Source organism: Aethalodelphis obliquidens, unplaced genomic scaffold, assembly GCF_003676395.1.
Source record: "Aethalodelphis obliquidens isolate GAN/ISIS:26980383/991018 unplaced genomic scaffold, ASM367639v1 scaffold9, whole genome shotgun sequence".
NCBI classification, from domain to species: Eukaryota; Metazoa; Chordata; class Mammalia; order Artiodactyla; family Delphinidae; genus Aethalodelphis; species Aethalodelphis obliquidens.
The window spans coordinates 8,965,052-8,982,719 of record NW_020837953.1 but is presented as its reverse complement, the minus strand read 5'-3'; the positions used below and the strand labels follow the sequence as shown (position 1 = coordinate 8,982,719).

General features: G+C 39.1%; 1 protein-coding gene across 1 annotated transcript in view; it reads left to right on the top strand.

Annotated features, from left to right (window-relative positions):
- Positions 1 to 17,668, top strand: part of ZYG11A (zyg-11 family member A, cell cycle regulator) — a 58,597-nt gene that overhangs the window by 17,774 nt on the left and 23,155 nt on the right. Inside the window, exon 3 of the mRNA XM_027108515.1 lies at positions 9,149 to 9,900. Within this exon, the coding sequence (XP_026964316.1) occupies positions 9,149 to 9,900 (752 nt within the window). The remainder of the gene's footprint in view (positions 1 to 9,148; positions 9,901 to 17,668) is intronic.

Below are 17,668 nucleotides of genomic sequence, written 5' to 3'. Positions count from 1 at the left end.
TTTTTTTAGAGGAGTTTGTGAAGAATTGGTATGTATTCTTCTTTAAATGTTTGGTAGATTTCAACAGTAAAGCCCTCTTGGCCTCTTTATGTGGATAGTTTTTTGATGATTAATTCAATCTGTTTACTTGTTATAGGTCTATTCATATTGTCTGTTTCTTCTTCAGTAGCTTTGGTAGTTTGTGTTATTCTGTCAATTTATCCATTTCATTTAAATTATCAGATTTGTCAGCATACAGTCTGTTCGTGATATTTCTTTACAATTCATTTTATTTCTGCAAGGTCAGTAGTTCTGTCCCTTTCAATTCTGATTCTAGAAATTTGAGTTCTCTTTTTTTCTTGGTCAGTAGAGCTAAGTTTTGTCAACTTTGTTGATCTTTTCAAAAACCATCTTTTGATTTCATTGATTTTTTTTTTTTACTTTATTTTCTTTTCTGTCCTCCATTTCATTAATTCTCATTATAATTTTTATTATTTCCTTCCTCCTGCTCATTTTGTGTTTGCTTTTCTTTTCCCTGTGTCTTAAGGTAGAAGTTTAGGTTATTGATTTGAGAGCTTCTTTTTTAAATATATGCAATTAGAGCTATAAATTTCCTTCAAGCACTGCTTTAGCTGCATCCTGTAAGTGTTTGTATGTTGTCTTTATTTTTCATTCATCTCAAATTATTTTCTGATTTTTCCCTTTTGATTTCTTCTTTGACCCACTGCGTTTTAAGGAATATATTGTTTAATTTCCAAATACTTTTGAATTTCCAGGTTTCTTTGTTATTGATTTTTAAATTCATTTAACTGTACTTTGAGAACATACTTTATTTCAGTTTTAAAAAATTTATTGAGATTTGTTTTTTGGCCCAATATATGCTCTATTTTGGAGAATGTTCCAAGTGCATTTGAGAAGAATATATATTCTGCCATTATTGGGTGAGTTGTTCTGTAGATTTCTGTTAGATCTAGTTGGTTTATAATTGTTTTAATCTTCTATTTCACTGTCAATCTTTTGTAGTTTTTCTGTATAGAAAATAGTTTTTTAATCCTTTTTGTTATTCATGCTAAATAGGATATACATGTACTTTTAAAATATATTGTTGGGACTTCCCTGGTGGCACGGTGGTTAAGAATCTGCCTGCCAATGCAGGGGACACGGGTTCGAGCCCTGGTCTGGGAAGATCCCACATGCCGCAGAACAACTAAGCCTGTGTGCCACTACTACTGAGCCCGTGCTCTAGAGCCCATGAGCCACAACTACTTAGCCCGCTTGCCACGACTACTGAAGCCTGCGTGCCTAGAGCCTGTGCTGTGCAACAAGAGAAAACACTGCAATGAGAAGCCCGCGCACTGCAACGAAGAGCAGCCCCTGCTTGCTGCAACTAGAGAAAGCCCGTGTGCAGCAACAAAGATCCAATGCAGCGCCCCCACCCTAAGAAAAAATACATTGTTAGATTTGATTTGCTAATATTTTGTTGAGGTTTTTTTGTTGTTGTTGAGGATTTTTGCATCTGTGTTCATGAGAGATATTGGTCTATAGTTTTCTTTCATAGTAGCTCTGTGGTTTGTTTCTTATTTTATTTTTTATTTATTTGGTTGCACCAGGTCTTAGTTGTGGCAGGCAGGCTCCTTAGTTGCGGCATGCAGGCTCCTTAGTTGTGGCTTGCAAACTCTTAGTTGCGGCATGCATATGGGATCTAGTCCCCTGACCAGGGATTGAACCCGGGCCCCCTGCATTGGGAGTATGGAGTCTTATCCACTGTTCCACCAGGAAAGTCCCAGGTGCTCTGTGGTTCTGGTGTTAGGGTAATGCTGGCCTCAAAGAATGAGTTAGGAGGTATCCACTGTGCTACTATGCTCTGCAAGAAATTGTAGAGAACTGGTACAATTTCTTCCTTAAATGTCTGGTAGAATTCACCAGTGAACCCATCCAGGTGCTTTTTGTTTTGGAAGGTTATTAATTATTGATTCAATTTCTTTAATAGATACAGATCCATTCACATTGTCTATTTCTTTTTGTGTGAGTTTTGGTAGATTGTGCCTTTCAAGGATTTGGTCCATTTAATTTAGGTTATCAAACTTGTGGGCATAGAGCTGTTCATAGTATTCCTTTCATATCCTTCTTTTAAAAAATTAATAAATTTATTTATTTTTGGCTGCATTGGGTCTTTGTTGCAGTGCACAGGCTTCTCATTGCGGAGACGTCTCTTGCTGCGGAGCACAGGCTCCAAGCGTGCAAGCTTCAATAGCTGTGGCATGCGGGCTCAGTAGTTGTGGCTCATGGGCTCTAGAGTGCAGGCCCAGTAGTTGTGGCACATGGGCTCAGTAGTTGAGGCACGTGGGCCCTAGAGTGCAGGCTTAGTAGTTGTGGTGCACAGGCTTAGCTGCTCTGAGGCATGTGGGATCTTCCCAGACCAGGGCTCGAACCCATGTCCCCTGCATTGGCCGGCGGCTTTTCAACCACTGCACCACCAGGGAAGCCCATCATATTCTTTTTTTTTTTTTTTTTTTTTGTGGTACGCGGGCCTCTCACTGTTGTGGCCTCTCCCCTTGCAGAGCACAGGCTCCGGACAGGCAGGCTCAGCGGCCATGGCTCATGGGCCCAGCTGCTCCGCGGCATGTGGGGTCTTCCTGGACCAGGGCACGAACCCGTGTCCCCTGCATTGGCAGGCGGACGGACTCTCACCCACTGCACCACCAGGGAAGCCCCATCATATCCTTTTAATGTCCATGAGATCTGTAGTGATGTCCTCTCTCTCATTTCTGATATTGGTAATTTGTCTCTTTATTTTAGTCTGGCTAGAGTCTTACTGATTTTATTGGTCTTGTCAAAGAACCAGTTTATGGTTTTATTGATTTTTCCTTTATTGATCTGAGGTAACATTGGTTTATAACATTACTAGTTTTACACGTACAGAATATATTTCTACTTCCGTATAGAAATATGGTGTACCCACCACCAAAAATTTAGTTTCCTCTGTCACCATACAGTTGATCCCCTTTACCTGTTTTGCCCTCCCCTCCACTTCTTCCTGTCTGATAAACACTACTCTGTTTTTTCTATCTACATGTTTCTGTTTGCTTTAGTTTTTCTTATTTTGTTTGTTTATATTCCACATAAGAGTGAAATTATATGGTATTTGTCTTTCTCTGTCTGACTAATTTCACTGAGCATAATACCGTCAGGGTCCATCCATGTTGTCAGAAATGCTAAGATTTCATTTTTTTTAATGGCTGAGTAGTATTGCATTGTACATATTCCGCATCTTCTTTATCCATTCATCTGTTGATGGGCACTTAGATTGTTTCCATATCTTTGTTATTGTAAACAATGCTGCAGTCACCATAGCGGCGCATGTATCTTTTTGAATTAATGTTTTTGTATTCTTTGGATAACTACCCAGAAGTGGGATAGCTAGATTATATGGCAGTTCTATTTGTAATTTTGTGGGACTCTCCATACTGTTTTCCATAGTGACTGCACCAATCTACATTCCCACTAACAGTGTATGAGGGTTCCCACATCCTTGCCAGTACTTATTTCTTGCCATTTTGATAATAGGGTTTTTTTGGTACATCATTCATCCTCTTTATTTTTTTAATTTTCAAATTTGTGTATAATTTTTAAAGGTTATAGTCCATTTACAGTTATTACAGAATATTGGCTATATTTACCATGTTGTACAGTACATCTTCGTAGCCTTTCTTACACCAGTAGTTTGTACTTCCCAGTCCCCTACCTCTATTATTGCCCACATACACACACTGGTAATCACTAGTTTGTTCTCTATATCTGTGTGTCTTCTTCTTTTCTGTTATATTCACTAGTTTGTTGTATTTTTTTTAAGCTCCACATATAAGTGATATCATACAGTATTTGTCTTTCTTTGTCTGACTTATTTCACTTAGCATCATGCTTTCTGAATCCATCCATGTTGCTGCAAATGGGCAAAGTTTGTTCTCTTTTATGGCTGAGTAGTAGTCAATTTTATGTAAATATAAATATATAAAATATATAAATATAAAAATTATATATAAAAATGTAATATATAAATATAAATGTTATATATATACACACACACACACACACACATACATATACACACCTTCTTTATCCATTCATCTTTATGTATGTTCCTGTTGCCATTTTCTTAATTATTTTGGGTTTGTTTTTGTAGGTCTTTTTCTCTTGTGTTTCCCACCTAGAGAAGTTCATTTAACATTTGTTGTAAGGCTGGTATCCATTCATCTGTTGACGGACACTTCGGTTGCTTCCGTGTCTTTTTTTATTTTTTTTTTAATTTTATTTATTTATTTTTGGCTGCGTTGGGTGTTAGTTGTTGCGCGCGGGCTTTCTCTGGTTGCATAGAGCAGGAGCTACTCTTTGTTGCAGTGCATGGGCTTCCCATTGTGGTGGCTTCTCGTTGCGGAGCACAGGCTCTAGGCGCGTGGGCTTCAGTAGTTGTGGCTCGTGGTCTCTAGAGTGAAGACTCAGTCGTTGTGGTGCACGGGCTTAGTTGCTCCACAGCATGTGAGATCTTCCTGGACCAGGGCTCGAACCCGTGTCCCCTGCATTGGCAGGCAGATTCTTCACCGCTGCGCCACCAGGGAAGCCCTGCTTCTGTATCTTGGTAGTTGTAAATAATGCTGCTATGAACATTGGGATGTATGTATCTTTTCAGATTAGTGTTTTCATTTTTTCTTCGGATGTATACCCAGGAGTGGAATTGCTGGTCATGTGGTAGTTCAGTTTTTTTGAGAAACCTCCATGATGTTTTCCCCAGTAGCTGTACCAATTTACATTCCCACCCAACAGCATATGAGGGTTCCCTTTTCTCCACATCCTCGCCAACATTTGTTATTTGTGTTCTTTTTGATGATAGCCATTCTGACAGGTATGAGGTGACATCTCATTGTGGTTTTGATTTGCATTTCCCTGGTGATTAGGGATGTTGAGCATCTTTTTTTATGCCTGTTGGGCATATGCATGTCTTTGGAGAAATGTCTTTTCAGGTCTTTGCCCATTTTTAAATCGAGTTGTTTGTTTTTTTGATATTGAGTTGTATGAGCTGTTTATATGTGCATTGTGGATGGATGTTTTATTGGTTGTAGACTGAAGGGGAGAGACCACGGTAGTGTTTCACTCTGCCATGTTGCTGATGTTACTCTCTCTGCTCTAATTCTTATTTCTTTTCTTCTGCTTACTTTGAATTTAATTTGCTCTTCTTTTTCTAGTTTCCTAAAATGGGAACTTAGATTATTGATTTTAGATCTTTCTTTTCTAATATATGCATTCAGGGCTATAACTTTCCCTCTAAGCACTGCCTTTGCTGCATCCCATAGATATTGATAAGTTGTGTTTTCATTTTCATTTAATTCAAAATATTTTTCAGTTTCTCTTCACATTTTTTCTTTGACTCATGTTATTTAGAAGTGTGTTGTTTAATCTCCATGTATTTTGGGATTTTCCAGTTATTTTCTTTTTTTTTAAAGAAACTGGTCATTTGTTTTGTAAAGTGTCCTACAATCTGGACTTTACCATTGTTTGACTGCAATGATTTGACATGTTTCTCTGATCCTTGTAATTCCTATAAATTGGAAATTAGAGGTAGAGTCTTGATCAGATTCAGGTTTGATGTTTGGTAGTGCCCTATACTTCTTAAGGGTGTGAATAAAGTCTGATTGCCTGGTTGTTTTTCACTTTTGGTGGCCATAGATGATTGTTACCTTCCTAGATTTATTAAATCATCAGGGGTTCTTGTATGTATGACAATGTTTATTACTCTCAACTTTCCTGGCTTAGAGTACTTTGTTTTTTTTTTTTTTTTTTTTTTTGCGGTACATGGGCCTCTCACTGTTGTGGCCTCTCCCGTTGTGGAGCACAGGCTCCAGACGCGCAGGCTCAGCAGCCATGGCCCACGGGCCCAGCCGCTCCACGGCCTGTGCGATCCTCCCGGACCAGGGCACGAACCCGTGTCCCCCGCATCGGCAGGCAGACTCCCAACCACTGTGCCACCAGGGAAGCCCAGAGTACTTTGTTTTTCTGTTTTTTAATTTTATCCTTGGTTACTATTCCACAGTTTCGTTTGTATGCCTCTGTTTCTCCATATGTATGTTAAATGTTTTATGTTCCTCAAGTTTCTGTCCTGGGTACCCTTCTCACTTTGTACACTACCTGGGTAATTTTGTTTGATTTAGTTACCACTTCTACTTGAATTTCCCAGAGTTTCCAGTGCAGGTCTTTATTCTAAGCTCCAGAACCACATATCCAGGATGCCTCTTACATATCTTATAACTCTTCTCTGGGCTGCTGAATCATCATATTCTTTTGGTTTTTCTTCTACCTCAGTGGCTGCTGCTTATCTGTCTGCTCATCTAGCTTCCCTTGAAGGGTAGTACAGAAAGGGTAAGAGTTCTGGCTTTGGTGCCAGACTATTTGGGTTTGCCACCATTTCCATGGGCCAGTTACTTAAGTTCCTTATGCCTCATCTCATCTGTAAAGTATGACTAATAGTAATACATACTTCATTGGGTTTTATGAGGATTCAGGGAGTTAGTATATCTAAAATGTTCAGAACATTCAAAAATGGTTAGTTATTATCATGGCTATTATTCCTCATTCTGCTATTTGATCTTAAATGTAGATGCTTTTTGATACTTGGTCCTTGTTCCTCTTCTTCTTACATTCTCATGTCATCCATTCCCATGGTTTTAAATACTGTCTCTATGCTGATTAATTCCAAATATTTATGCTTCAGTCTTTTAGATTTAAAATATGTAGAACTGAGAAGACCTCGGCTGATCTTATGGGAAGTCCTGAAGGTGGAATAACTACTCAGATCTGTGTTGCATTAGGGCGTGAGGGCTGGATCTTTATACCTCCCAACACAGTCTTGGGATATGGGTTTCCATGGGAAAGTGGTATGACCATGGGTGAAGCAGTTCTTTTCAGCTGATGCAGTCCCCATAGATGAGGGCTGTCAGTTGGTGGCATTCCCAGCAGCTCAAGTAGTAAGTCCTTTATCTCTAAATGCGATCTGGTGTCCCATCACAGCATCTGCTACACTGCCATTTCCTCCCATCTCAAAATCTTCCTAGTTGTTCAGTGACTTAGGAGTCAGTTTTCATTCCTCCTCCCTCTACCCTTGATTCTGTTGACACATTTTCTGTCTTCAAAATACATATCTCAAACGTTCTTTTCCTCCTAGCCCCTGTCATTGACACCTTTCTCTTACTTCTCCCCTGGTCTCCCAAATGGTTTCCTTACCTCCAATTCTGCCCCTCGCCAAGCTCTGCCACGTGGCAGAGAGCAGTCCTCTTATACCTTAATCAGATCTGTCTACACCTCTGTCACTCTTTAAAGGCTTCTCCTTGTACTTAGGATAAAATGCCAATTATTTACCCTGGCCTGTAAGGTCTGACTCTTGCCTCTGTCTCTAACCTGTCAGATGCTGGTATCCCGTTCACCAACTATGCTTCAGCCACACTGCTTTTCTCTCATTTCACAGAAAAAGCCAAGCTCTTTCCCATATCAGGTCTTTAGCTCCTCGTGTCTGGAATGACAGCTGCCTTTGCTTTTCATATCCTTTTGGTCTCAGCTTAAATGTCGCCTCCTCATACCTCACCGAGAGACAGAAGATTCTTGTCCTCCTCCTCCTTTTCCCCACCCCTGTATTATATTCTTGTCTTGTTTGTTTCCTTTAGAACACTGACTACATTTTAATGTTAGTAGTATTCTGCTTGTTTTATATTCTTTTGTATCTGTGTTCTCTTCTAGGATGTAAATAAACTCCAAGATGGCAGGAGCCATGTCTGTCTCATTCACCGTCCTCAGCTTGTAGCATAGCACTTTGCATACCTTGAGCACTTGATATTTGTTGAATAAATGTAATAAGTTCCTTCTCAAAGCCTTGAATATTGGGGTTTCCTTTTTCCTATCTTAGTCGCACAGCCCAACTCAAACTGGGAACTTGTGAACCATCTTATACACCTTTTTCCTCAATTCTTTCCCCTAGTCCATTCAGCTACCAGGTTCTGTCAGTTTAAACTTTCATTTCTCATCATTAAAATCATTAATAATCTCTTGCCCCATCTCACTCCCATCAAATACCATCCTAATTCTTGTTACATTATCACATAATTGGTCTTTCTAAAAAAATAATTATGACCATTTTTTTTTTTGCTTAAAAATTTTGAGTTGTTCATTATTGTTTATAGGGTAAATGTCTGCGTTTCCTAGCTTTGTTTACGGGCCCCATCTGCCTTTTACCTCCCTCTCCACTTTCATTTCCAGCCATGCTTCCCCTTGCATGCTATGGGCCAGTAGCACTGATCTACTTAGGGTCATTCTGAAAAATCTGTTGTTCTGTGCCTCCATGTCTTTGGCGTGTTCTTCCACCTTCCACCTTCACCCTGGGAAACTGATATTCCATCTTAAAAACCTTCCCCGATGTTAACCTCATTTGTATTAATTCAGTACCTGGTATGAATCACCATTGGGTATAATACATGATTATAATAATTTATTTGCCTGACATGCTTCCTAGACTGAATTCTTTATGGTCACAGGTGTCTAATTACCTTGTGAGCCTATTACTTAACATGGGATCTCACACATAGAAGATGCTTAGTAAATCGTTTCTAAATGAAATCTAGTATAACCCACTCATTTTACAGATGAGGAAAATGAGGCCTAGAGAGGTAAGTGACTTACCAAAGGCTGTGCACTAATTTGGTTAAAAGTAGTCATTAGTGCTGTTTTCATATTATATACCCTATACTTACCTACCTCTTTTATTTTGTTCCTTTTTTTCCTGTGAACAAGGTTGCTGTGGTTAAAACTGTGGGCTCTGGAGTCAAACTGGTTTTGATTCTTGATTCTGCCACACATTTTGACCTTGAGCAAGTTACTTAACCTCTTTAAGCTTGAGTTTCCTCGGCTATAAGATGGTAATAATCATAGTTCTTTTATGGTGTTATTGTAAAGAGTAAATGAGATGATTTGAGTAAAGCGTTTAGAACAGTGCTTGGCACAGAGTAAGCAGTAAATGTAGGTCATTATTGTTGTTATTATTAGCATCTGTCAAAGTTCTTTGGCCATAACACCTCCTGGAAAAGGCATGAGATTTAGTTGTTATTACAAGCTGGTTCTGGTTCTCTTATAGGCAAGCTGACTGATAGAACGGCAAGCATTTTCCGAGGCAACCAAATGAAACTGAAGCTGGTCAGTATTCAGAAAGCTAAAATATCTACAGCTGCGTTCATACAAGCCTTCTGCCATCACAGACTCATTGAACTGGATGCTACTGCAGTACACACTGACCTCTCAATTCCAGACATCCTAAGTGGACTCTGCAGCAATAGCTGGATCCAGCAAAACCTCCGATGTCTCCTGTTGGACTCAGCAAGCATCCCTCGCAATTCAAGACTGTTGTTCTTTGGTCAGCTCACCGGTCTTCGCATCTTAAGTGTTTTCAGTGTTTGTTTTCATAGTGAAGACCTGGCTAATGTTTCTCAGTTACCCAGACTGGAAAGCTTGGATATCTCTAATACTCTGGTCACTAACATCTCTGCACTCCTTACCTGTAAGGATCGACTCAGATCTCTCACAATGCACTATCTAAAATGCCTGACCATGACCAAACCACAGATTCTCGCAGTCATTAGAGAACTTAAATGTCTGCTTCACCTTGATATTTCTGATCACAGGCAACTCAAGTCAGAACTAGCTTTTCATTTGCTACAGCAGAAGGATATTCTGCCTAACATTGTGTCACTGGACATTTCTGGGGGCAGTTGCATCACTGATGAAGCTGTAGAACTGTTTATACAGCAGCGGCCTGCGATGCAATTTGTGGGACTGTTGGCTACGGATGCTGGTTATTCTGAATTCTTTGCTACAGCGCAAGACTTGAGGGTTTGTTCTTTACTGAAATAAGTTTGTTTCATTTGTTCAAAACAGTTTTAAGTTTTTGTTGTATATCAGAATCTGTACTAGGCATTAGGGTTATAAAGACAGATTAAAAAATTCTTGAGGAGCTTAATTAAGAATTATTGCGTAGCTACTGTGTGGTAGGTTGTGAAAATATAACCTAGCCTCCACGTCTTCGAGTCTGGTTTGATAATGATAAGCAGAGCCATTTATACATTACCTCTTATGTGCCAGATGTCATGCACATTGTTTTTTATGGATGAGGAAATGGAAGTTCAGGGAAGTTAAGCTACTTATCCACAGTCATAGAAGTATTAAATGATAGAGCTGAGACTTGTATCCTGGTCTTTGTGACTCTAAAACTAGTGTTTTCACCTCTAGTAACAGCTAAATATAATGAATAAGGCAGGTGATCAATATGCCTAACACCATTTTTGGTGAAGGTATGACAAAAAGCAATTTTTAAAAGAGTCTTAAGAAAAAAGCATTGAACACTGCTGGAATATGTTTATAGCCTCTCATGGTGCTGTTTTTAAAGCAGTATATATTTAAATATTTATGTCCTAGAATATTTCTCTTTTAAAACAGTGGCTTTCTACCTCAGTTGTACATTATAAACACTTTGGAAGCTTTAAAATACACGGATGCTTGTGTCCCATTCCCCAGAGATTCTGATTTCATTGGTCTGGGACTTGTTCTGGGCATCAGGATTTTGAAAGCTTGCACGTAGTTCTAGTGTGCAGCCGAGGTTCAGAACCACCACTTTCAAAGAACCCCTTTAAAAAAATAATTATACCGTATGTAATTTTTCCTAGGGTGAGAGAGAAAAGTGATTTACAGTCATTAGTTGTTTTCACAGTTTTATTCTTTTGATTTGAAAATAGCAAATGTTGTATTTTAAAGTCCTTTTAATTTTCTGGCTTGTTAATGAAGGTGGAAGCCATCAGTTACATCATTAGGCTACAAATAGATAATTTGAACTTTCAAATTAAATGTGTATAGTAGAGATGTTTACCACGAATGAACACCTAGGCCAGTTTCAGATTAATGGCATTTAGTGTCACAATGATCAAAAGACCACAGTGATTTAAAAAAATAGATTTTAACATATCAACTCCTGATATATACAGTAATATTGGACAAGTGCTAGAATATTCTATAGGCAGATTATGCATGTAGTTAAGATACTGTCAAAGTGGGTACACCAAAAGAAAATGAGAGAAGTCTTCTTTCAGTAAACTTTATCTGGTATACATGTAAGTTTAGTTTATTTTGAAAATTTTAAATTATGCCTTATATACAGTGTTGGGTATTGTGGGGATGGAGAGGAGAGACCATAATCTTCCTAGTACTAAGAAACTCTAAAGCTCTTAATCTAGACTTACATGGAGTGTAAGGTATGGTAAGTTTAAAAGGTGTGTTTCAGAAAATCTTATATTTAAGAGAAATATGTATTGCTAGAATCAGATGCAAAATATACTAAGTATTTTTGTTTGGGTTAATCAAAAGTTTGCTTAAATTAAAATGGATAAAATTAAGTGTTAGTGAAAACCTAACAGAACAAGTATGTGTTATTTCCTGCACCCAGTATTAGAGTGGGCAACGTGTACTTAATTGCTTTAAAATGGGTGGAAAGGGCACCCGCCATTAGTATTAAAAGCCATGTAACATTTTCATTTGCTAAGAAATCCTTGTTGATCCACTGGTGGGGCGTAGCAAGAATCCCTTTTGAGGATTGTTTTGTAATGACATCTATAGGAAGCCCTAGAGAGAGAGGGTGATGCAGCATCTATCTGGTCTTCCGCTTAGCCTTACTATGGCTTATCCTTTGTTTCTCTTTCAGCTCTGACATCTGGATGATCACAAAACTTTAAAAAATTTTAGAATATATCCAGCGTTTAGATGCTTAAGAATGTGTAGGTCGTTGGGCAAGTTGATCTATGTATAGTACTTGAAAAATTATTTTTAAATAATTTTTAACTTTGCAGATCACTAACTTTAAACATTTTTCCAAATTTGTTTTTTCATATTTTATCTCTACATGCACGTGTACACACACGTGCACACACACACGCACAGAGTTTTTTTCTTGAGGGTAGGTTGCATACATCATGCCCCTCTGCCCCTTAACATACTTTAGTTTGTATATCCTAGAGCAAGGATAGTCTCTTGGACTCTTCCGAGAGCAAGGATAGTCTCAAGGATGACCACGGTGCAGCTATCAAATTTCAGGAAATTTAGCATTGATGCAATACTTTTATATAATCTACTATATATATTATCCCAGTAATGCCCTTTATAAAATATTTTTCCTTTTAGTTCAGGATTATTTTTGCATTCAGTTGTCATATTTCTTTATAATTTAAACTAGAAGAGTTCCTTAGTCCTTCCTGTCCTTTGTTACATTGATATTTTTGAAGAATACAGACCAGAATTGTTTCGTTGGCTTTTTTGAAGAATACTCCTCATTTTGGGTTAGTCTGATGCTTCCTCATAATTATATTCAGGTTCTCCCATCTCTGCCCGGAATACCACGTAAGGGATGTTGTGTCCTTCTCAAGTATATTACAACATGAAGCACACAGTGCCCCTCGTTAGTGAAGTTACTTTTCATCACTTGGTCAAAGTATTGTTCAGGTACTAGGTAAAATAGCCAGGTGCAGATAAAATATTATCTATGTACTGTTGTATTGTTTCTACACTACATAGGTAATACTATTCCTCTTGAAACTAATAAGCAATATATAAGATATTAGAAGACTATGCCAATATCCTGGTCCTCATCAAACTTTCTGATCTAGATACAGCATCCATTGATGTTTCTTACCTGAACCAATCTTTACTGCAGTGGTTGCAAAGTGGTGATTTTCCAACTCCATCTCTCCTTTCTACATTTAGCAAGTCTAACGTATCCTTAATGTGGACTCATTGATTCCTGATGTTTTCAATGATTTATAGTTCATTACTCTTCTTAATTATTGTGATGCTCAATTTGTCACAGGTTGGCCAATGAGAGCTCCCGTGTCAGTTTTTACATGCCCCCATTTTTGTTGTTGTTATTATTTTGAGTACTTCTTTACTTTCTGCCAAACTAAGATGTTCTAGGCTTCTTATACTTCTCTGTTTTGGCCTTGGAATTAGACATTTCTCCCAGAAGCCCTGGTTCCTTTTAGGAGGAAACCAATATTTGAGTACTAGATGTGTTTTTAAGCCCTTTCAGCAAACAGAGCCAAGAAATAGATGAAGTAAGTTTAAAAGTGATACTTCCAAATGACCATCCTTACACTGTTCTTTGCCCTTCCACATTCTGTATTTGTATCTCTCTTTCCCACAGTGAGAACTTTGGCTCTCAAAAGCGTCAGCACATTTGCTTAATCCTACAACACATATAAAATAGTTTCAGAGTTGCTACACCTATACTACTTGTTTTTTTCTCCTACATTATTTATTTATTTATTCGGTTGCGCCGGGTCTTAGTTGCAGCAGGAGGGCTCCTTAGTTGTGGCATGCGAACTCTTAGTTGCGGCATGCATGTGGGATCTAGTTCCCTGGCCAGGGATTGAACCCGGGCCCCCTGCATTGGAGCGCAGAGTCTTAAACACTGCGCCACCAGGGAAGTCCCACACCTATACTACTTTGAAACACAAACCTACTAAAAAAAGTTGAAGATATGTTTGCAGTTCTTTCTTTTCCCTCTTGACTGAGAGTATAGTCAAAGTACTAAGCACATATATTTAGGTTTTAAAATTTCCTCTTCTTACACAATAGGTAGCATAGTATATGTACTCTACACTTTGCTTTTTTTACTAAGCAGTATGTCTTGGAAATCATCCTGTGTCAGTTCATGTTCCCGTTTTTTGGGAGGGGATGGTAAAATACATATAACATAAAATTTATCATTTTAATCTTTTTTAAGTGTATAGTTCAGTGGTTTTACATACATTCATAGTTTTGTTCAACCGTCACCACCATTCATCTTCATAGCTCTTTTCATCTTGTAAGGCTGAAATTCTATACCCATTAAACACTAACTCCCATGACTCCTTCTCCCTGGACCCTGACAACTCCCATTCTACTTTTGTCCTATGAATTTGACTATTCTAACTACCTCATGTAAGTGGAATCATACAGTACTTGTTTTTTTGTGACTGGCTCATTTCACTTTGCATAGCGTCCTCAGGGTTCATCCGTGTTGTGGCATACTGCCTTTTTCAGGTTGAATAACATCCATTATGTGTTTACCACATTTTGCTTGTCTGTTTATCGTCGATGAACACTTGGGTTGCTTCCGTGTTTTGGCTGTGTTGGTAATTGTGAATAATGTTGTTACAAGCATGGGTATACAAATATCTCTTTGAGACCCTGCCTTTTTTTTTTTTTTTTTTTGCTGTGCCACACAGTTTGAGGGATCTCAGTTCCAGGGATTGAACCTGGGCCACAGCAGTGAAAGCCCGGAATCCTAACCACTAGGCCACCAGGGAACTCCCAAGACCCTGCTTTTAATTCTTTTGGTATATATCCTGAAGTGGAATTGCTAGATCTTATGGTAATTCTATTAATTTTTTGAGGAACTGCCATACATACAGCAGCTGTACAATTTTACATTCCCACTAACAGTGCACAAATCTTCCGTTTTCTTCACATACTTGCCAACATATATTATTTTCTGTTTTTTAATTTTAAATTTTTTATTTCTTAAAGGTTAGCAGAGACATTAAAAAATTTTTTAACATCTTTATTGGAGTATAATTGCTTTACAATGATGTGTGAGTTTCTTCTGTATAACAAAGTGAATCAGCTATATGTATACATATATCCCCATATTCCCTCCCTCTTGCGTCTCCCTCCCACCCTCCCTATCCCACCCTTCTAGGTGGACACAGAGCACCGAGCTGATCTCCCTGTGCTATGCGGCTGCTTCCCACTAGCTAGCTGTTTTACATTTGGTAGTCTATATATGTCCATGCCACTCTCTCACTTCATCCCAGCGTACCCTTCCCCCTCCCCATGTCCTCAGGTCCATTCTCTACATCTGTGTCTTTATTCCTCCTGCCCCTAGGTTCTCCAGAACCTTTTTTTTTTTTTTTTAAGATTCCATATATATGTGTTAGCATACGGTATTTGTTTTTCTCTTTCTGACTTACCTCACTCAGTATGACAGAGTTTGGTCCATCTACCTCACTACAAATAACTCAATTTTATTGTTTCTTTTTATGGATGAGTAATATTGCATTGTATATATGTGCCACATCTTCTTTATCCATTCATCTGTCGATGGACACTTAGGTTGCTTCCATGTCCTGGCTATTGTAAATAGCAGCAGAGACTTTAAAAATTTTTTTTTAAATTTATTTTTGGCTGGGTTGGGTCTTTGTTGCTGCACACAGGCTTTCTCTCTATTTGTGGCAAGCGGGGGGCTACTCTTTGTTGCGGTGCACAGGCTTCTCATTGCGGTGGCTTCTCTTGTTGTGGAGCACAGGCTCTAGACGTGTGGGCTTCAGTATTTGCAGCACGCGGGCTCAGTAATTGTGGCACGTGGTCCCTAGAGTGTGTGGGCTTCAGTAGTTGTGGTGTATGGGCTCAGTAGTTGTGGTGTGTGGGCTCAGTAGTTGTGGCATGCGGGCTCTAGGGCACATGGGCTTCAGTAGTTGTGGCTCGTGGGCTCTAGAGCACAGGCTCAGTAGTTTTGGCGCACGGACTTAGTTGCTCCATGGCTCGTGGGATCTTCTGAGACCAGGGATCAAACCCATGTCCCCTGCATTGGCAGGTGGATTCTTAACCACTGCGCCACCAGGGAAATCCCTGTTTTTAAATTTTTTAGTAGTAGCCATACTAATGGATGTGAGGTGGTATCTCATTGAAGTTTTTTTTCTTTTTACAGGGATAACCCTTTTAATTTTTATTTAATTTATTTTTTTGGCTGTACTGTGCGGCCTGTGGCATTTTAATTCCCTGACCAGGGATCGAACCGACACTTCTTGCATTGGAAGCACGGAGTCTTAACCACTGGGCCGCCAGAGAAATCCCTTGAAGTTTTGATTTGCATTTCTATACTGATCAGTGATATTGGGCATCTTTTATAAGGAGCTTATTGACCATTGGTATGTCTTTGAAGAAACGTCTGATGAAGTCCTTTGCCAACTTTTAAATCAGGTTGCTTGGGGTTTTTTGTTGTTGTTGTTGTTGAGTTATAGGAGTTCTTTATGTAGTCTGGATATTAATTCCTTATGATATATGATTTTCAAATATTTTCTCCCATTCTCTGGGTTGTCTTTTTTCATGAAGTTCGGTTTGTCTGCATTTCTTTTGTTGCTTGTTCCTTTGGTGTCATATCCAAGAAATCACTGCCAAGTATAATATTGTGAAGATTTTGCCCCATGTTTCCTTGTAAGAGTTTTATAGTTTTAGGTCATAAATTTAAGTCTTTGATCCATTTTGAGTTGATTTTTTTATTGTAAGATTTTTAAAAACTATTAATTTAAAAAAAATTTTGGCTGCATTGGGTCTTTGTTGCTGCGCGTGGGCTTTCTCTAGTTGTGGCGAGCGGGGGCTACTCTTCATTGCGGTGCATGGGCTTCTCATTGAGGTGGCTTCTCTTGTTGCGGAGCACGGGCTCTAGGTGTGCGGGCTTCAATAGTTGTGGCACGTGGGCTCAGTAGTTGTGGCTCGTGGGCTCTAGAGCACAGGCTCAGTAGTTGTGGCGCATGGGCTTAGTTGCTCCGCGGCACGTGGGATCTTCCCGGACCAGGGCTCAAACCCGTGTCCCCTGCATTGGCAGGCGGTTTCTTAACCACTGCACCACCAGGGAAGCCCCAGGGACTGTGTCTTTTGATTTTTCTTCTTTTTCCTATTGAATGGACTATGCTTTCCTGTTTTTTAATATGCTTTATGATTTGTTTTTGTTGAAAACTGGACATTTGAAACTAGTAATATGGAAACTCTGGAAATCAGGTTTTTTTCCTTTCCTGGGTTTTGATGCTTTTGTTACTGTTTTTGTATTTTGGGTCTGTGTTGAGGATCAGCCTGAAGTATAAACTTTAAGGTCTTTTTAGGTCTTTTTTGAGCCTTTTCCTGGGCATGTGCAGTCACTTCGGAATTTCCTTTGTATATGCAGTTGTTTTGAATGTCATAGGCATTAATGTCTCTTAAAAGGGGAAAAAGAAAACAATGAAGGGGCAGCCCTTTAAATCCCCTGGAAGTCACTTTAGCTGTGGGAGAGGGGCTTTGAACAGTTGGTGGGGTGGGGGTGCAACAACAGTGGCTGCTCACCTCTTTGTACCTGTTATCAGAAGCAGCAAGCAGTGATCAGAGCACGGATCCCTGATATTTGGAGGGCAAGGTCCGTTTTCCCACATGGGCTCTCACAAGCTAAGTGCAGGGAGCTCTAGGAGCACGTGCTGGTGGCTGGGGGGTAGGTTGGGGCATGGACAGCGGTTATTGTGGTAAGAGCTGAAATTTATGGAATTGAACCACAATTTACTGTCCATACTTCCTCTAGAAGTTGCAAGCATGGATATAAACTCCTTTGTTTACTTTTTTTTTCCTTATTTCTTGAAAATGCTTGTCCACTGTTACATTGCTTTGTGTGTTGCTTGTTAAGTCTGATGACAGTCTAATTCTCTAAGTTTGATCTTTTTATGTGAAGGCCCTGAAGATTTTTTTCTTTATCTTTAAATTTAATCCTTATATTGTGCTATGTCTCAGACTTGATCTGGGTCAGTTTTCCCAGGTAGCTGGTAGATTATTTCAGTGT